General features: G+C 35.8%; 1 protein-coding gene across 5 annotated transcripts in view; it reads right to left on the reverse strand.

Moving 5' to 3' along the window:
* The window catches only part of LOC121295627 (pro-epidermal growth factor-like), a 45,316-nt gene that overhangs the window by 23,249 nt on the left and 684 nt on the right, over window positions 1-21,383 (reverse strand). For 2 of the 5 annotated variants that reach the window (XM_041220536.1, XM_041220519.1), the window contains exons 2-11: window positions 15,030-15,161; window positions 12,562-12,761; window positions 11,884-12,065; window positions 9,769-9,996; window positions 9,241-9,446; window positions 8,440-8,559; window positions 7,175-7,297; window positions 2,988-3,110; window positions 2,349-2,474; window positions 1,562-1,698 (exon numbers count right to left, since the gene is read on the reverse strand). In XM_041220536.1, the coding sequence (XP_041076470.1) occupies window positions 1,562-1,698; window positions 2,349-2,474; window positions 2,988-3,110; window positions 7,175-7,297; window positions 8,440-8,559; window positions 9,241-9,446; window positions 9,769-9,996; window positions 11,884-12,065; window positions 12,562-12,761; window positions 15,030-15,161 (1,577 nt within the window). The remainder of the gene's footprint in view (window positions 1-1,561; window positions 1,699-2,348; window positions 2,475-2,987; window positions 3,111-7,174; window positions 7,298-8,439; window positions 8,560-9,240; window positions 9,447-9,768; window positions 9,997-11,883; window positions 12,066-12,561; window positions 12,762-15,029; window positions 15,162-21,383) is intronic. The other 3 variants (XM_041220528.1, XM_041220547.1, XM_041220556.1) reach the window with 3 other exon arrangements.

The raw sequence follows: 21,383 nt of genomic DNA on the forward strand, positions 1-21,383 counted from the left end.
CAGAGTGGCTATGTTCAAACTAAAAGGGTTACTGTATTAAAGGATTTAATGTAATGCAGTTCAAAGTTGCACTGCTATTAGCTATCTAATCTACTTAGTGTTGAAAATAGCATGCACAAGCTTACACTGCCTGTTGTAGAAATGCTAACCCTTGTCCTGTCTTCCTGCTGTATATAATCAAGAGAGCTTAAGTATCTGAGCACTGCATCAGCAGGTCAGCGTTAAAAGTCAAGCTCATGGAATATTAACAAATACATACAATGCATCAAATGAATTTCTTAACATTCTAAAAGCCTCAAAGCTTTTGTGTGTTTGTTTGTGAGAGTATATATTATTTGTGAGATTTAAAAAAAAGAAGGAGGTTATGGTAAAGCCTATTAAAAAAACATAGCAATCCATAGTAAACTGACATAAATATATAGCATAACCATGGAAATGGATGGGAAAAAATAACCATGCTTATTTAGTGTTGTAAACCTTTTGAAAGGGCATGCAGGTTAGAAACTTCAAATCCTCTCTCCTTTTTTTACAGCCTTGTTTTCAGGTTTGGTGATTGGATAGCTGATTGCTTTAAACTTCAGACTTTTCAATACCTTAACATTAAGATAAATTAGAATTCATGTTACATTAATAGCACCTATCATCTCCCCAACACATGTTGCACCAAGAACAGGAAAATAGCTCCATGATAGTACCCCATACATTTATTAAATTGGTTTAAAGGTGAATTCAGTACTACCAAAATAGCATTACAAAAACATGAGACTTATTTTTATTCTTGCATTTGAGCCAGGAGTGCTCATCTGGTTTCTAGTAGCTTGTTGATCTCAATACTTGGTAAGTATCCCAATAATTTAACATCAACAACATGGCTTCATAACCCATTGCATACCGTCACTACTCTGTTTAAAGCTGACGTGTCTCCAGCCAATTTTTAACTGTCCATTGGTCTTGGTTTCTGCAGTTCATGTATTGGATAGGTTTACCTTTGTCATCTCTTTTCAAGATTTTAAAGACTCTGTTTAGGTTAAATTAATTCAGATCCCCTACAATCTTCCTAGCGTATTCCTTTAATCTGGACATTAGACTGGTTGCTCTTTGTTTTGGTAATGTAGTGATCAGAACTGAACACAGTAATCTAGTGCGGTCTCACCAGTGCATATCATGAAGATGTGATATTCCCCTGTTAACAACAAATATCAGTTAATTAAAGACGGAAGTGCTTTGAAAATAACACAAAGACACAAAGTTCAGCACATGCTTTGTGAGTGCTGTGGCTTTGTTTGTAGTACATGTGTTCCTACTACTACTGTGTTAAGAGGTTAAACACATGGCCTGCATTTAAATAAATAAATGAAAAGTGTTTAAATTGTTTCCAAATTGCTGTATATAAACAAAACAGCCATACTATCTCAACATTTGTGTTGGATGTTCATATTATTTAATGATTTTAACTGAGCAACTGAGCCTTTTGTATTAAGATAACTTTTTTTAAATAAGATTATTTAAAGTAATTTGTCCTTGCTGCCCTTTCCAATTCAATGAATATAAAATACCTTACCTTATTTTCAACAGGGTCATAGTCCAAAGCTAAGACTCTCCCCATCTGCTTATCTAGTAGACTCTGGTAAGCTGTGCCATCAAAATTGATGCGCTGAATGTCTTGAGTAGTTGCAAAAAGCAAATAAGGTCTGGGACCTGGTAAAATCAATGCAAAACAGTGCCCTTAATTACTGCAAATTAAAAGATGGATTTTTTATAGATTGATAGATATATCCATAAAAATAAAACAACATTTTAATTAATAGAATTTTTTTTTTTTTTTTGAAAAACAATTCACCACAAAATAATTGCAATCTTCTAAAATGATATAAGCATTCCAAAAATGTAAAAAAAAAAAAAAAAAAAAAAACATCTACTGAAAACAATAATATAATGATTTTTTTTAAAAATGCTAAAGCTCTCTTATTATGTGAGAACAGCATTCTAAGGCCTTTGATTGCTTTCAAACTTGACACGCGTTTGTAGCTCCTCAGTTTAGGCAGTGTAATTTGCAGAACTCATTATTCTTTCAAGTTATATACCTTATACAGCTGGACCCTGGGCTTTTGTCTTGCTGCTTGGTTTTGTAAGACCTCGTTTAGAGTCAGTTGGTGGCTTTATTTAGTCAATTTTAGGTAAAGAAAGATTGCATTATTTCATTCTTGCACAGGCAAGACATTAAGACGCACTCTGGTATGAACAACAGAAGACACCAAAAAAAACCTCCCAAATTTCAGGAATCGGTGCCATGCACACCCATTCATTGCATTAAACTTGCTCATGCATTACTGCTCCTAAAAGCCTACCCGTTGCACTGCAATGCTTCCCATCAGGTTTCAGTCGATAGCCTGGCAAGCATTCGCATTCCCACTTCACTGGACTCAAAGCCACACAGATCTGGCTACAACCTCCATTATCTGGTGCAGTGCAACCTTAAGGACAAAAGATGTTCTTTCATTTACATATCTACTGTATTAATGATGGGAATCCGAGGGTAAATCAAGATTGATAATCAGACCTTGTCCAGCGATCGATGATCAATTCATTGTGCATATATTTTTTGCAGAATGCTATACCGCTCTTATTATGTACTGGACATGCTTGACATATGCACCCTGTTACTGGATCCTCAGCTCATGCGCTGTCCTTGCACTATTCTACTACTATGTCACTCTAGATATAACTTGTTGTAATCCTGACTTGTTGCATCCTTGTTCATATTGTAGTTTAGTATTATTATTTGCACTTACTGTAACTACACTGTATTTAAATATTAAGCTTGAATTGTAACCCTTTACTGCCCAGTAACACCTGTAAGTCACCTTGGATAAAGGCATCTGCCAAATAAATAAATACATGAATAAATAATACAGGGCAAATAATCCTTTTGTTTTGCTCAGACAGTTCACTTACCATGTATGAGAGTGTTTGTTAGATGATTTTACCTGTGCATGATCTTCCATCTGGTCTTAACACAGATCCTTCTGGACACACACACACGGGTCCTTTAGCTGTCTGGACACAACCATAGCTGCATTCAGTGTAGTTTTTCAAGCATGGGACAAGCTCTAAGAAGGTAATATAAAACCAAAACCTATTAACCTTTTTGTCTTAATACACATAATTCCTTAGCATTAGCGTTACATGTATTTCTAAATATGTTATTCAGTACAGTCAAAGAGGTTGACTGTCTGTCACATACAATTGGCAACATATGTATCTTTATTGTTGCTCCAGACACAGTATTCCAGATTTATCAAGTTCTTTAAATTAAAATGCAATTTGTACCATTCTTGTTAAACAAAAATAAAATAACTGTTAAACCAACAAAACTAAATACATACAAATAAGGGTGTAATTATTCATCATCAAATTATTATTAATTATTATGCATCATACAAGCAATCCATCAGACTCATCACATGTATTGTGATACATATCGTATTGCAACCTGCATATCACAATACTTATTGTATCATGATATTTATGTATTGTTGCAACCCTATTAACTAAATAACCTAGGCACACTTTATATCATTAGAATAACATTGGACTAAATGGTTATACCGGTAATTGTAAAAAACAAATACCACATAATTAAATTATACATTTGTGTCCAATGATATTACAGTGATATTTCACTAAATCATATTATGCATCGTCTATGTAAAGTATTGAATCATTCTTTGATGATTGGCTCTGTTGGTTATCAAATAACCCTTGAACTGTACTTTATTGTATATTATCTTTACACAAAAACAAAAAAGATCCCTGTGACCGAAATACAATGATTCTTGGTAGTAAATCTCCCTCCCGACCTGTGAGGGCATTAAGCAGTAAGAACAGAGTTTCCTGGACGGGCTGGTCTGACAGTTCTTTCCCAGGGTTCAAGGGAAGTCGGCCAGCCTGGAAGGGTGTGAGACTCCGTTGGAATAACGCACTGACCCGGAAGGGAAACAACATGGCAGTTGCAGATTGGAGAAGCGGTTGCACTCGTTTACCAAGGGGTCAAGATGGAGACTAGAGGGTTCAGTAACTTGGTAACAATGGTTAAGTCAAGTGGGTGAAAAGAGGTGTTTGGCTTGATTGTAAGAATAAAGGTTTTCTGTTGATCGTCACTCCTCCTAATTGGTAAGGGAGATCGAATTTTGACGGTAATTCAAAGCAATACGCCAGTATATACTGTATCTCACTATCATTCACTAATGAGTGCCCAGCTGATACAATATTTACAGTAGGGTCCTGCTTTTTAACAGTTTACAGCCGGTAATGCACAGGAGGTATAGCTCAGAGATTATTGCTCATGTGACATAAGAAGCTTATCATAGGTTTACATACTACATTAAACTGTTGCAGCTAAATGTTTTTATATACAATAGGTTAAAACCTGCACAATAAAACAAATATTTAAGTATATTTTCTTGATTTTTATCGTATGAGAGTAGCTGTTATTTATTTCATGATAATATTGACATTTGTTGTGTTCTTTGAGACGGAGTTGACCACCAGACACAATAAATTATTAATAAATAAATATTTATTATTTGTCATGACGCACATGCATCAACATATGAAATGAACAGAATAAGTAAGAGAAAAGCAATAGGCAAGTGTCTGTTAATAAACTATAATAATAAAGTAGCAGAAATAATGAATGTTAATAAACTGTCAAACTAAATTAACACAGCACCCCTACACACGTAAAAAAAATACAGCAGCAGCTCTAGATTAATTATGAATGCCTGTACAGGAGCCATATTCAAGACAAGCACAAATGTATTTAAAAGGGGGGGGGGGGGAACCCGAGTGGCGCATCTAGTAAAAGTGCATGTTGAGCTGAGGATACAGTTAATAATTGGGTAAACAAAATTGGGGAGAAAAACCAGGGTAAAAAAAATTGGCAAAAAAAAAAAAAGAATGGTGAAGCAACTCACCAGAACATAAACCCCAAATTGCTTGGCGACTTACCGTACAAAACAGTGTATAAGTCTGATTTGTTTATAAGTCTCCCCCCCTTTTTGAGACAACAAATTGAGGAAAAAACCTATAGGTCACACCGATGTATAAGTCGCTCCCCCCTTTTAGGACCCCCTAAAATGATGGAAAATGGGTTTATACATAGGTTTTTACAGTATGACTGATTTAGGTTTTTTTCAGGAGCTCGAACAATTTCCAACTTTTTGTAGCAAGAGAAACAGCGGTGCATTTTGACATTTGTTTACAAGCCATTTTGTAGCAATGAGGTGCATTTGTGGAAATCAATAAAACAAAATGAGGCAATGATATGACGGCGGTTCTAGAAAGATTTAATAAACCAATCGGTGTGCCTCAATACACTCCCGCGATGACAAGTCACATTTGAAATGATTGAATAAACCATTTGAATTTAAGTTTGATGATGACGAGTTATGAGGTTACAAAACAGTACAGCATCAGTTGTGAACAAATCGGTAGCGGTGCCCAAAAGGTGTTCTTTTAAGTGAAGTTGCTTTAAGCGGAGCATTTACAATGTGAAAAATCAATTTCACCACAAAAGTGTTCTCTTAGCCAAAGTGTTCCCTTAGGAGATGTTCCTATACCCTGAGATTACTGTATATGAGCCTTCAGCACTTTTCCTCCACCAGGTAACATGGATTTCCTATGGGCCCAGTGACACTGGAACAATTTTTAAAGTGGGGATGCTGAAAGCCATTGAATAAAACTGTTACTCCTGCATATGATGGAAGCCATGCAAAGCCAAGGGGGTGCTGCCGCACCCCCAGTACCCAGACTTCCAGTGCCCTTGTATGGGCCTGGTGGTGATTGCTCCAGGAATCAGTCTATTTGCATGCTGAGACGACCACAGGATGATGTCAGGTCGAAGGGTAGTTGTATCAATCTCAGGTGGTAAATTAAGGTGCTGGCCAACATCTGTCTGCATTCTCCAACCTCTAGCAGTCTCTAATTGTCCCAGGTGAATCTTAGATATAATAACCTTTCCTGTTGGCCAGCTACTGCTGATATTGGTGGCGAGCTGTTGATCTTATTATGCCGTTCTTCCAGTGCTAATGCCAAGCATCACAATACCTGGTCATGGAGCCAAGTGAAGCCACCCTGGCACCTTACATCCCATAAGAATTAACACAAAGAACATCATATGTTAACTGTATTTGGAGGCTGATCCTGTTCCATTGTCTATAGATCTCGCCAGTCGATCTTACTCTGTTCCACATTTTCCCATCTCATCCATTCTCCCTGCTTAGCCTGGGACAGCACTTTGACACACCTCATCCTCTCTTCCTGCTTTTACACTTCAGCAACTACCTTCCTCCTTTCAGTTGGAGCTGCTTTGTTGGCAGACTTTTCAAGTTTCTTATTTCTGTACTTTCACAAATATGATCACACAGTGAGGTACATTGTAGAGTTAAGAACTGTGCCAAGAGGAGAAAGTAAAATAATTTAAATCTATAAAAATATATTTTAATGATGTAAAGAGGGTGTATTTGTTTTTTAAAGGTAGAACTATTCAGATTGATTTCATCAACTTAAATTGAACACAAAAAGATGCAGATTACAACTGTTTTTCAATGTTAGATAATATTTTAAAATATGAGGACATAGTATAATGAGTACATAGTTAAGCTTTGCAGATTATCCCCATAGTAAATCTACTGTCAGCTGAAGCATTGACAACATGTATCAGATGACTTAAGTGAGCAACCCATGTTCATAGGCTGTAGCAAATATTGCATTTCACCACCAGTGTGTAGTAGTATTATCCTATTGCAAACTGTTAACATCATTAAGTGTTGACAATAAGGGCACATAGTTAATTGCCTTGTGGAATAGCTGTAGTTAAAAATTGCAGTAATCAAAAATAGACCTTGTGAAACACAATTATATTGGTTAAAGTGAAAATTCATTCTATCGGCCCTTCATTTCAAACACATGCGTACACACACACGCACATATATATATATGGAATTGACAAAGTTAACCTGTGCCAGTACTTCAAGCATGCACAGAACCAGGACCAGAGGACACAATTGGAAATTAAGTAGAGACAGAATCAGGACAGAGGAGAGAGCTTGCATTCGTAAATCTTCTTATGTTCCTATGTTCTGATATTACAGATATTTATTAGTCTTCTTACCGTGACAGGTTTTCATATCAGAAAGAAGAATGAAACCTCCAGGACAGGTACAGAAATAGGAGCCTGGGATGTTTTCACAGCCTAAAGTACAGCCATGGTTCCAGAAAGCACATTCATTGACATCTAAAAAAAAAAGATAATGGTGCAGTGGCTAGTATTTTCAAATCCCTTCATTTCATGTATCTTAGATTTAGTACGGTTGATGTGTTGAAAAATATATAACATATATAAAATATACTACTTCATATATATTTTGCATGTTTCGACCTTAAAGCTGCAGTACAGAAATACAAATCTACTAGTTTTGCACAACACTGGATTTGTTCTTTACTCTTTTCCGTGTTTCTTGTGACGGAGTGTACACCCCTGGACCTGGGTGGAAAGCTTGTCCTTGGGAGGCTTCCATAAGCAGACATTTTAGATCACACCATACACTGGAGTTAGTTTAGAGTCAAAAGGGCTGCCAGTTTCCAAGCAATTAGAAACAGGTTGAATTTGTTAACAATGAAGAGCTGAACTATTTCAACTCAGCTAACCCACTGTTCTGGGAGAGGGCAAGTGCGTAGGTTTGTGCTGTACAAGGTGAAAGCTAAAGCATTGGAAAGGACAAGTTAAAAATACTTGTGACAAATTAGCTTTGAACTGTGTTTGTGACACTTGGACTGTATATAACAAATAATATATGAAAAATCTTTTGTAGCAAAAGTTTTGCTTTTGTGGATGAGGAAAAAAAGTTGCAACTTCAGTATTTTTCTTTTTTTTTTTTTTTTGTACAAAATTCCAAAAATGCTAATTTAAAAGTATTCATACCCTGACACGGAAAATGAAATTAATTTATAGTTGAGGCACCTTTAGCAATAATAACCAAGCCAATTGTTTTTCAACTGTGTAAAACCTGAAAAGGTCACTGCTATTCCACAAGTACTAAGTGATCAAACAACATGTGAAAATAACAGGTTGAATAACACCTGTGCAGGATAGGGTTAGGGTTATAGGATAGAACTGAACATACAATTTCTTATAAAGGGACTGCTCATGAGAAATCAACACTTAATTGGTGGTGCAGCCAACACAAACCCCGTAATATCAATTTATTTTCTGAACTATTAGTACTAGCAAAGTTAACAAATTTTTACTTCTGTTTCACAGATGATTTGTATATGTGAAAAAACCCTTTTCAAGCTAATGAAGGTATAATAGGTAAGGAGCCATGTCCAAAGCAATGCAGTAGCAATGTCCAAAAAATAAAAACCAGCCTAAAATACCTTCACAAGATCTGCCGTCTTTGCTGAGGACATAGCCATCTTTACATTCACATTGCTCTTTCTCTGCATCTCTGGTGCACACACTTAAGCAGTCCTCTTTCGTAGCATCACACCCCTGCTCTGAATATTAGAAAATAATGTATATATATATATATATGAGAAGGACAATCACAGCATAAAGTATTAATAACATGTTCTGCCAAAAACAGATCATCCCCATTATTTCATTTATTAAAAAGGCATTTTATGCTTGTGTTCTTGGTTAATTGGACTTCCTATAAGCTCTAGGTCAAGGCTTGGATGAAGCAGCAGCAGAAAGCAAAGCATCTAAAAACATCCTCTGATTACAACTTCTTGCATTCTTAATTGAACAATGATGGCAATAAGTCAAATAAAAGCAATAGGCAAATGGCTTTTACCACTGAACTTTCTAGCATGTGTGGGAGATTCAAAAGTCCTACATTCAATTCAACACAGTCTATCAGCAGAATTTATTATAATGTCAGAAAGTCATGTTACTATCCAAGGATCCCTCAATAAAACATACTGAAGGTAATGAACCTCTGGCAGCTTTAGAACAGGTTTCTTACCGTAAACTACAAACAATATAATTGTACTTAGTTAAAAATTTCTAGCAAAAAATCTCAAGTTTCTGGCAAGGTTTATACCTAAGATGTTCATGCTTTTGGATGAGCTGTTATTAAATCAGGAACCAGGCTAAGCCAAACCATTTAAATCTTAGATGTTTGTCTTGGAGTTATCACCCACTGAGAACTTCTATTCAGATATAGAAGGGCAAACCTGAAGACCAACCAGCTGTTTGGGAGGATGCAGGTTGTTTGAAAGGGTGTACAACTTTGACATCAGCAGGAGGAAGAAATGAAGGCTTGGGGTTGATGGTGCCGACATCCTCGCCTGTGTATTTGTTGGCTCTTCTAATGGTACCAGTTTTCAACTCTGAATAGTATATATACTCTGCAAATAAAGACATCCCAAAAGGCTGGGACCTAAAAAAAAAAAATAATAATAATAATAAAAATAAAACTAGCACTGAGGGGCATTTAAGGTGGAGTTCAGCACAAATTTTCCCCCAAAGATGTTTCTATATATTTTAATTTAATCACAAAATGAATTTTAACCAACAGCCACCACCATTTTAATTTTATACGAACAAAATGTCCAAAAAATATATTGCCATACATTACAAATAATGAAAAATAATGGGAAATTCTAAATGTTGTGTATTTGTCTTATGGTGTACATTACCTATCTAAAAAATAAAGCAATGGTAACTTTGATGAAAAACTTTCTGCAGGTCATATGACTTACTGTATTAATTGTTTCATAATATGAACAGCATCACCATTGTAGTCACAAGATCCAATGGCACTCTCATCATTCGCGCCATATTGGACCCAAAACAATCTTTTGTCGATAAAATCCAGAGACAGTGTTTTTATTTTCTCACTAGTGCTCAAAACCGTGATGACCTTTTCACCATCAACATTTGCTTGATTGATGCTTGGTACCAGTCCATCTGAAATCCAAAATATAAACCTAGGAGAGAAATAATAAATTCAAAAGAAAATGTTTAAAATATATATTAAACATCCCAATATACTGCTATTGAAGGAACAAGTTTTTCAAATGAAGATTTGTGTAAATATTTATAAACATTGTATGCATTTAATTTTGTTTGTGAAACATTCTTAAAATAACGTTATGTAGTTGTTTTGTGAATAGGGCCCTATATTTCACAATGTACTTATATACTTTGGTTTTATAGTTATGAATGGCAGAATGGGAACTGCCTACAAACCCTGGGCTCAACAATAGGTGTCAGCACTACAGTAAAATTGAAATATGGAGTGAAGTTAAGTGAAGACTGCAAACTTGCAGCAAAGTATTGGGACAGTTTACCAGAAGCCTTTTATTTTGATATCATTGTGACACAGAGTCAGATTTTGCCACACAAAATATCAAGCTCTAGTCCTACTAAAAGGAAGGTCCTTCTTCAGGAATCTACTACTCTACAGTAAAACGTGACAGTAGGGAGCTAATGTGCCAGCCAGCTAGATTACACCCAAGTGCCAGCCATGTTTGAAGGAATGTTGTTGTCTAGCGTCTAGTTTTACAGTAACAGACAAACTAAACAGAAAGAAAGATATTTGTTAATAAAGATCTGACTGAAATGGTTTATTATATAGACTGTGGCCCAATATTGTTGATATTGCCTTCTTAAACAGTCCTCATTTTGGAAGATCAGTAACAGGTCATCAGTAGCATGAAAATATAACTCTTTCAGGTTGTGAACCTGGTGGTGTAGTAGGGTAAAGCACTAGTGTAGTGATTCCTTAACTTTTCAAAGACCACCTGGGTGTAGCAAGGGGAACAGTCTACAGATCTTTGGTTTGAATTCTAGCTCAATAACTGGGTGCAGAACATAGTAAAACTGAAGGATGGTGGTTAAGTGTATACTAAAAACTTGCTCTGAAAGTGTTTACCAGGAGTCTTTCATTTTGGTATCATGACACAGCATAGTACTATTAATACTGCACTGTTTTTACATTTAAAAAAATATACACTTCCTTTGGCATGATGGTTACATTTTATCAGGGATTCTTTTCTTTGTGGAATTTTTAACATGAAAGTTGCTTTCAACTTACAGGTGATGGAACCATGTATAATGGATTCTAGAATAATAACATTATACTGTACCTAGACTAATCAAGTAACAGCTGTAAATATTTACACACGGACACCATTGGTAAACAAGCTGGTCAAGTGTAATCGTTTCTGAGGTTACCAGGTCATGCTGCTCAGTTATTTCATTCAAATTTATGGTTTCTTGTATCTGTGCAATTCTAATGAAGGGTACTGAGATGCAACTGGACCAGTGTAGTGTAAATGTAAATACCCTACTCAGGTTGAAAGAGGGCGTGTCACCACGGGTATGGAACTTTTAGTAAAGACACGAGATGTGCTGTGACTGAACCATGGCATCTAAATTGCATCTCATTCAATTTTGACTCAGGTTTCATCCAGGGTTGTAGTACAACTGCATGGCTATAATTGCACGTTTAGAAATATAACTGCAAGGCAAGGGTATATTTACTTGGTTTGGCCTGTTGCTATGTAATAAGTGAAAGGCTGTGATCCAATTGGCTGAAACAACCTTATTATGCAATTATAGAACTTATACAAGGCAGTTAACCTGAGAAAATTGTCATTAAACATTGTTCAGTATAATAATCAGTTGGACAAATCTAAGTAACAATTATAAGCAATTTATCTAAAAAACAGTGGTAGGATGTATTACTTAATTTAATATTTAAAGGGGACAGTATTTAGATCTGCCACTGTTTGGATAATTTCAATAGATCCTTTAATGTTCCAGAACTGCTGTAGTGCTTACAAAACATTCAGGAATGAAAAAAGACATACTTTTGGATGGGATCAACAGTGATGCCACTTGGTTGGGACACATTCTCTAAAAGGACCCTGGAATTCTTCCCATCCATGTCTGCAACTTCAATGCTTCCCTTCTGATGATTGGTCCAGATAATGTTTTTCTGAATCCAGTTCACAGCAAATCCAGAAATACCTTTTCCAACTGAACGTACTTTCTGTACACACAAACGAGAAATCTTATTGAAACAATGGATAACGTGAATTACAATGCAGTTATTTTTGTTTATTTGTATATTTTTTCTGGATGTTTTTAATATGTTGAAAATGTTTATGTCAAATTTTTACCCTTATGCCATGTCCTTCATCAATTGGGACTGTATCGATAACTGTAATTTGTCAAATGTCAAAATTGTAGTGCATCTGTACATACCTATTTAGGCCAACACATTTTAACCCCTCTCATATACTGTATGCAACTGTGCTGCCCTTATTTAAACTACTAGATATCTCAAGCATCATAAAATGCATGTATCTGTAATCTACAGTTTCTGAGGAAAATATTTTTCGTTATTATACTTTCTGTTTTGTTCTGTCTTAAGTGCATTGAACAATAAAGCAAATATTCAGTTCCTCTTTGAAACAAAAAACTAAGGACCGGGTTTAAAACTACAGCTATAGCCATACAAAGAAGACTTGAGTAAACCACATTACCTCCCTGTTGGTGGCATTCATGAAAACCCTTTCTACAAGACCCTTGTCAGAGTCTACCCAGTAAATTCTTTCTTCATTATAGTGGAAGTCCAACAGGACAGAGATCCCTGTGTTTGTCACCAGTTTCTTGTGATTGGATCCTTCTCTGTCAATCCGGAAAATGGCATTTCCATGGCTGAAGATGAGGTAGGGCACAGGGGCTTAACAAAGGCAACAAAGAGCAATAGAAATGACGTCAAACTGAGTTTTCCTTACACCCCAAACTGAAAGCAACACACTCTTTCAATGCTGACCTCATACTGATATTACTAGACCATGGTGAGCAATAGTAACCCATTACAGCATGTCCAGGGGTAATGTTGTTATCGTGGATTTCTTTACAAATACAGCAAATAGTAGTTATTCTGTGAATGATGAGCCCCAGAGTTTTTTGAGTATAATCATCCTTGTCAGTGAAAGAAACACAGTGCTCCATGAAAGTTAATGACTTTTTATGTAAAGTTTAAATAAAGTATGTATGGTTAAACCTAAATTAAAAAGATGAATTCAGAGAATTACCTTCCCTAGACAAAGCTTAACAATTCACCTACTCATTCTGTCGTTGAATGAATGCATGGTAGATTCCAAAATGGGGTAAAATACAGTAAAACATATGTTCACTCACAAGGGTTGAGTATGGAAAAGTTATTCAATGCTAGATCTCGCAAACAAATAAGTGGTGATAAAAAGTATTGATACCCTATTGCTTCAGATACTCTTACTAATTTTGATAGCAGTATATATTTTTATAATTTCTCAATTTATTGAGGCTCTGTAACATATTAATAAACAGTTACACAATTAGGCTGCTTTCCAACATTAGACTGCCATTGCAACTGTGCTTGTGTTTTGATTACTGCTTTGATTTGCTACTGTCCTGAACCAGTAAATATTTAAGATGTAAAAAGACAGATATGTAAAACGTCAGTAATAAAGTTTTGGAATAATTTATTTTATGTAATTTATACCACCCTCTTCTACTAGATCCAGCAATACTCATTGGATTCTAAACTTTAAGAACTGTCATGGTTTCTCCCCATTGTTAAAACATTTCCCATACTCTAAATCAATATTATTTTGTGCTACTCAGTGAAATAATTGAAAGTAAATAGTGGGTATCCATTCATATAGGCACCACTGTATGTACGTTCCAAAGCAAATTTTGACCATTTCCTCTTACACAATATTTGCGGTAACTCTACTGTAAGCGACTATAATCTGGAAGCCGCTATCAGGGGTTTAGCTTTCCCCAGTGTTTGCACAGAGCAGTGTAATGGTAGAATATTTTGAATAGGTAGACTTGGTTTACGTAAATAGCAGTAGAATGTTGAACTGCAATAAGGTCAATTTGTCTGAGGAATGTGACAGCTGTGTTATATTTTTTGCCAACAACTGGTTACTTTCCCCATGGTTTACATGCTGGGGTTTTTTCTGTGTTGTTTTCTTTTTTTTTAATTTATTTATTTTTTTAAACAGAGTGGATTCTGAAGTTTTTTTGAAAGTCAATTTAAGTCAAGATTCTTATGTGAACGCATGGTTAAAAAACAATTATACACTGCACTGGCTGCTTGGGACTGTCCAGGATCAGTTATAACTCAGATTGGCCTACAGGCCAGGAAACAGCTTCATTTATGGTGTTTATAGAAAAGTTTCCCAAACTTTTTTTTTTTTTTTTTTTTTTACCAAAAACCCACCTTATAATCTCCATAACAACCTATTCTACTGTTAGCTTTTATTATAACAAGTTTTAAACATGTTAAAATATTAAAGATTAAGACTTCAAATAGTTGATTCTGGCCCTTACTCTTCTGGTCTACATTATATATGTTTATGGCAACCAACTAGACCTGAAGAACAGCTCCAGGAAATCAGTGGACACCATGGAGCAATTATTTTAAAAAAATTAATAAATCTGAATCTAAGATATGAATCTAAAAAGATTCTCCACCAAAATGCTTTACCTATTCAAAAAAGGTTGCCTATTTGAAGAATGTTTTTTTTTTATTAAGAACAAATGTAAGAATATTGTTCTCAAATAATATAAAAAGTGAGGAACTATTTTCCAAATATAAAATAATTATTGTTTTATTATTATTTGAGAAAAGTAAAGTCTTGAAATAATTACCTTTTTTTTTTTTTTAATAAGAAAAACATTTTGGGCTGTGTGTCGTTTCAGTTCTTATAAACATGCACAGTGGTATATCATAGCACAAAGTGCAAAGTGTAGCAAAGCTACATTAAAAGAGAGGTAAGCATGATGAAAGACATGATAAAGCATAGCCAAGCAACACATACAAGTTAGTGTGCAAAATTACATAATTCGGTGAAGTGGTCCTTTATTCAGAATACCATTTATTTGTCTTTCTAATAACATTGCATTACAAATATACTGTTTTAGGACTGTAAGTATAAAACTTTATTGGCCATACCATCAACAAAGCACGACCATGTGTTATCATCCAGTGTGTAACCAGGTAAGCAGGAACAGATATAGGAGCCTGGACTGTTGTGACAGATTTGCCCACAAGTCCCCAATCCTCCTTCATGGCATTCATCAATGTCTGCAAAGTAATATATCCAAGTAAAGTGACCACAGTACTACTGGATTCAATAGCAATTATTGTATTTTGTGGGTAACATTGAAGCTGTTAAAAAGATCACTGGTGAGCAATGCAAGTGAGGTATCATTGAGTCACAGCAAAATACCTGCAGAATCCTAAGAGAAACAGCAAGCTGCAACCACACTAGAAATGAAATGAAATGAGAGCACACATGAAAGCTCATTAACAGTAGCCAGGCACAATCGCAAGCATAGACATTTCCAGTGTTTAATGCTGAAAGGCAAGGGACAAGATATCAGCTCAACTCAGCAATGTCTCCTAGATTAGAAGTATGAATGCCTAATCATCACTTCACTCAATAACAAACTCAAGTTAAAACTGATGTCCTGTTTAATTGTTTATGTTTGCTATTGATTTTATTTAGATTGTACGTCATTTCTTGCTGGCTTTCTTGCCAGGACCTGCTTGAAAATGAGATGTATATCTCAAGGGTTCTATTCAAGTTCAAGAAATACATTTGAAATAATTTTACAGAGCCCAGGAGGGGACATGAGAGAAAAAATGTTGCGTGCTTGCGTCTTAATATCTGGCCACCAGATAATATCACATGTGCATGACACAGGTATCTCAAGATAGTAAGTTGTGTGCACAAGATGTATATTTTTTTCTCTTATATTCTGGGCTCTGTAGAATTCGTTTTATGGAGACTCATAATGGTATAGTGCAGTGTTAAATTAATTCCTATTTTCTGAAAGGGGAAAACTGTAAACAACAGAACCAAATAACTATTGTAAATTACATATTGTAATTCAAACTTTTAACATCCACCTGAAAAAATTAAGTCTGTTGTTTATACCACCACCTACTTCCCAGGTTGTCATTTGTTCACAAAGATGAAGTGGTCCTGTTATTAATTCCAGCACAATAAAATGTGAGACACAAGAGGGGAATATGCTGAGAGTCATGTGGTTATGCATCATTTACCTCAGTGACTTGACAGCATGTTATCATTTAGACAGACTGTCTGTCAGTGATACAGCACATTCCAGACATGAACAGCAAACAATTTAAAAAAATCTATCACCATAATAAAAGCCAAACACTGAATGAATCACTGAATGTGTTTGTTGCCTCTCTGCTGTGAATTGTTGTGTCTATCTGCAAAGCCTGCTGCCTAAGATGATAAGCACTCAGGAATCTTGTTGCTGTTTTTTTCACTCTTTGCTTTGGTTCAACAGAGGACAACATGAAACAAACAAATAAACTGGTTTAAATTGTAAATCTGAGATGGGCTGAAGAAAGTAGTGTGTTCTATGAACAACAGGGTTTCTACCTTTTTGGTATAAAGCATGTTGCACAGGCTGGCTGTAACTCAATGATAATGTACTCATACATTTTGCTGCAATAAGATTAAAAAGAAGATATAGTCAAAATAAAAAAATATTATTTATGTTTTGGTGAGCTTAATGATTTAGATTTTTTCCAGTTTTTTTCTGTTATTCTAGCATAGTTAGATTTATTGGTTGTTTATTGGCTGTTTGTTGTTATCTGTTTATTTCTGAAAGAAAGGAAAAGTAATGATAAGGTCAATACATCAAAATGCAATTTCTTCTAAAATAAAACTGTAAATGTAAAAAAAAAGACAAAGACACTCTTTTGCACCCTCAGCTAACCTCATGAGTTGTTTGTTACAGTATATGTTTTGTAAGATTAACAGTTTTATTTGATGTATTTTGGGATAAACACCTTCTGGCTCATTAAGTCGAGAACCTGAAATCTGTCTCCTAAGGAGTAAATGCATTACAATTAAAGCAATACTCTGTAGTTCTGCAGTAATATGTCAGATTCACAAATGGAGACATTATACCAGTAAGCACAACATTTTTTTGTGGTGTTTATGGGTGTTCTAGATGTTCAGGCTGCAGTTTAATTTTCCTTTATTACATTTATACATGACTGTGACGGGGGATCCTGTCGGATCTTGCGCGGATGTGTGCAGCTGTGATGCGTAACAGGAGATGCGTTGTTAGGCAACCGATTGAGCAGGTAGGCTCGTCCGGCGCTGAGCTGATCGGGAGGTTGGGATTGGCTGGTGTCTTGTCCAGGGAGACTGTGCGCTGCTGAAAAAGCGACTGCACCGCCATGGTACACAGACGGATGCTTTGTTTACATCGAGGAGGAGAGTGTCCGCTCCGCAGGATAACTACTACCGAACCCTTCTGCGGGTCGTCTCTTTTAATGAGGCTAGCACTCACCTTGTGTGGCAAACTTTTATTTTTAGCTTTGTTTTGTTTTGTTTCCTTTATAAAATCTGACACTAGAGTTACCATTGCTGGTACCCTAGTGGCAGCATCTGTGTGTTTAATAAATCTATGAGCATGTTAATACCCAATGCTCTGTGTCTAACTTATTATTATTCAGTGATGACCCACACACATAACACTTCCCTGTTACAATGACAATACATGTTTTTAAAACAAAATACTGTAAATATGTCTCTTTCAGGCCCTGGTGCCTGTGGTCATGTCACACCTAGGATTTGCGGATTTTCTATATTAGATATTTTTATTTTGTGTTAATCTGCTTTGGCATTATGTTTTAACGTCTAAGTAACTCTTGGTTACATCACTATTAAATATAGTAAGCCATTATTAATGAATGACAGTGGCCAGGCTCTATTTCTACAGGGTCAATGACTGAAATCAGAAGGGTGCTCAAAGATACGTTCAGGTATCCAAGCAACAGCTTCTGCTAATGAGAACCTTCCTGTGTGTGAAATTAGCTATCCCAGCCAAGGCTGTCTGAAAGAACTTGACAGACAGTTTAGAATGCAAGAATACAAAATCTCAATAGGCCCCTTTATGCCGGCTCAGCGGATACTGCTTTCTTTAAAAAAAAAAAAGGAAAACAAAAAAGACTATGAATCAATCCACAGTTAAGACAGACTGCATCTCATTAGGCATATATAGCCCAATCTATTTATGAGCCTGAGAAAAGAAACAACCAAGCAAATAAAAAGGTGCTTTTTACTACTTGGCCAGACAGTGATTCTTGAGACAGAAGTTCTTGAAGGTTTGTGTTAAGTCAATAACACTAGCCGATACAGTAGGTCAGGCAAATTCTGCATTTATGAAAGAAAACATTTGCATGCAAACAACACTGAACTCTTTTAAAAACTGTATAACGAGGGTAGGACTGCAGTGGATTTTCTGATCTTTGTAAAGCATAGAAGAGGCTTTTGAAAATAAGCAGGAGGAAGAGGAAAGGTGCACAATGATGTCAATATTTCCTTCAGCAGTTTTATCCAGGCACAAAAGTAAATGGGGGAATTTCCCCATTTTCCCCAAAAAACATCACAGCATGCCTCCCCTCACTCCAACATGCTAGTCTGAGTAGGATCTTGACCTACACTTAAAATCTTCAATTCTTCAGTTCTTAGTGACGTCAAAGTAGGAAAGAATCAGACAGCTTAGGAAACCCAGTACTCGCTTGTAGCCCTACTACCAAGGCTCTTGTGCAGGACAGCTAGCTGTTATTACTGTTTTACTGCTACCAAAAGACAAATAACAAACGTGTTGAGCCATTCCAAGGTATGCTATGTAGAAAACAATACTTTGGGGTTTTTTTTGTTTTGTTTTTTTAAAAGGATTACTGAATAACAACTTTTTTCATCCATCATTGGTGTGAAAAAAATATAAGTTCGACAAAGGGAAAAAATGTACATCAATTAAAAAAATATATCTTTTCACAACTCCAGTTGCATTGAGTTTGAATTAAAAATGTGTTATATGGGGAAAAGGTATTACTTGTCCACCATGGAGTACTAAGATAAAATGTTGTCAGGTAGTCTGTTCATGCTGATATTGTAAGCACAAAGAAATATTTTCAGATAGATGAGGACATACAGTCAGTATTTTTAACCATAAGTAAAATTATGAATTTTTTATTATGAAATTGAAATTTTCGCCCTTAGTCCATAACTGCTGTAGGTTCAGACAAAATAGTCACCTTTTGATACTGTATTTTCATATGCAATAAGCTACTATATTTATGTAACTACACCCCATTCCTCTTTCCAAACACCAAATGAAAGGTTTGTTGGGAGTACATAATATTTTGCATATTAAATAGTTGACTTTTGAGGCTGGATTGTAAACACAATACTCCAGGTGGTGACAAAGTATCATAAGTGATACACCAAAGGAGATGAATAAGTTTAAATATGTATTTTTTAATTCATCCTAGGTAAAAGGTAACAGTCTCCATAACAGTATAGAAGATGTACTGTAGAAGTACAGTGTGTCTTCCTGGCTGACATAAATAACTTGACAGACACAACATTTTGATATCCTGTAAACAAGTATACTGAATCAGATTCCTCTGACAGCTGAGAGTTTGGCAGCATTAAGGTCTACCTCAGATTTACAGCTTTCAGGTTACTCAGCAAAACAAAAAAGATGAATCGAATCCAGGGGAAGACAAGCCAGGGTGATGTTAGCTGACCAGTTTGAGGTGTGGGAGTCTGGGGAGACGGCTCACAGTTTACTGCTAGAAGCACAGAAGAACCTGGTGGCTGCCAGTTACTTTGAACTCACACATTACATTGTCTGTGCTCTTGATACCGTAGATACCAGCATTACTGTTTACATGAGGTGGTGATCTAATCAAAATATACAAAGCTCTGGAAAAAAAGGATTGCTTTACCAAAAACTTTATTCTTTCAGGAGGCTATGTGGTCCAGTGGTTAAAGACGCAGGCTTGTAACCAGGAGGTCCCTGGTTGAAATCCCAGCTCGGTCACTGACTCATTGTGTGACCCTGAGCGGCCTCACTTATACTCCTTGTGCTCCGTATTTCGGGTGAGGCGTTGTTGTAAGTGAGCAACTGATGCATAGTTAATACACCCTAGTCTTGTATCTTGTGAAGTGCTTTGTGATGGTGGACCACTATGAAAGGTACTATATAAAGATTATTATTATATGATGTATAAATGCAATGGAAGCTATTGAATATTTTATTTGCCAACTTGAACCTTATAGCAATGTGTAATGTATTTATTTTCCACAGTCTAGTTTTCATAATCTGGGTTGAACAAAAAATTTGCTTTACAATGTCTAAAACATTACATAAAACAACTTACACTATATATTATAACATACGATTTTTTTTAAAGAACTCAATGTCTAAAAAGGGCACATTATTATCCAATAAGGGACTTTCGTCTATTTTGTTTATTGGTTGTTTAGTAAGCTTGTTTGTTTGTTTTTTTTTATTCTGATATGAAACAAGTGGAACAAATGAAAACAAAATCATGTCTTTATCAAGTAAAATGATAGACATTCGTAATAATGATATTGTGCTTTAAATGTTATTTTACTACACAGGGCCCCCTCAGCTATACTGCACATATACACCGAACTACAACAACCACAGCATTATATAATAATTACAAAAAGGATTTCCACAACAGTAGAGGAGGGAAGAAGGAAGGGAGGAGGGAAGGAGGGTGGTCTGGTTTTGCAGAGTTGTTGACCTATCTAACGACCATTGTTACAACTACAGGGGTATTATGGAGCAGCCACAGGTACAGTGCAGGTCTGACAGCAGAGGAATATACTGTAATTAGCTAATAATGAAAACAAGACCACATGGAGGAGGTTACTGGTGAAACTCAATCCAGGGCCACCAGAAGCACTGTTTTTAGGACTAGTCAGAGCTGTTTGTGCAGGTCACGTTGGTTTTAGAGCTTGGGATGCTGGTTCTAACGCTGACTGTGCTGGTTTAAGAAAGACCAGAACATTTCACAGTGAATTCAGTGGTAAATTAGCTGATTTATTTGTAAAACCAGAGAACCATTATGATATTTTGACAGGTAATACTGTTCATAGGCAGACACTAATAAATAGAGATGTAGTTGTTTTCCCACAGAATGATATAAAAAAATCTTGTTTAAGCACAATGCTACTAGAAAAAGTCAGATTTTAAGCTTTGGGTTATTTTTTCCATCTTCTTTTTGAAATCTTAGCCCTTAGCCCAAGTCTGTTATTGGTAAAAGCAAGCACTCTTAATAAAGTTAAATATGAGAGGATACATCAGAAATAGTTACCTTGCCATACTTTTTAACAATTTAATGCCCAGGTATCTTAATATGGAGAAAAGCTACTACATATTTGTAACTGTTTCATGTTTAATATGAACTAGTTCATAAACAGCAAGAAATAGG

The sequence above is a fragment of the Polyodon spathula genome, chromosome 2 (genome assembly GCF_017654505.1).
Source record: "Polyodon spathula isolate WHYD16114869_AA chromosome 2, ASM1765450v1, whole genome shotgun sequence".
NCBI classification, from domain to species: Eukaryota; Metazoa; Chordata; class Actinopteri; order Acipenseriformes; family Polyodontidae; genus Polyodon; species Polyodon spathula.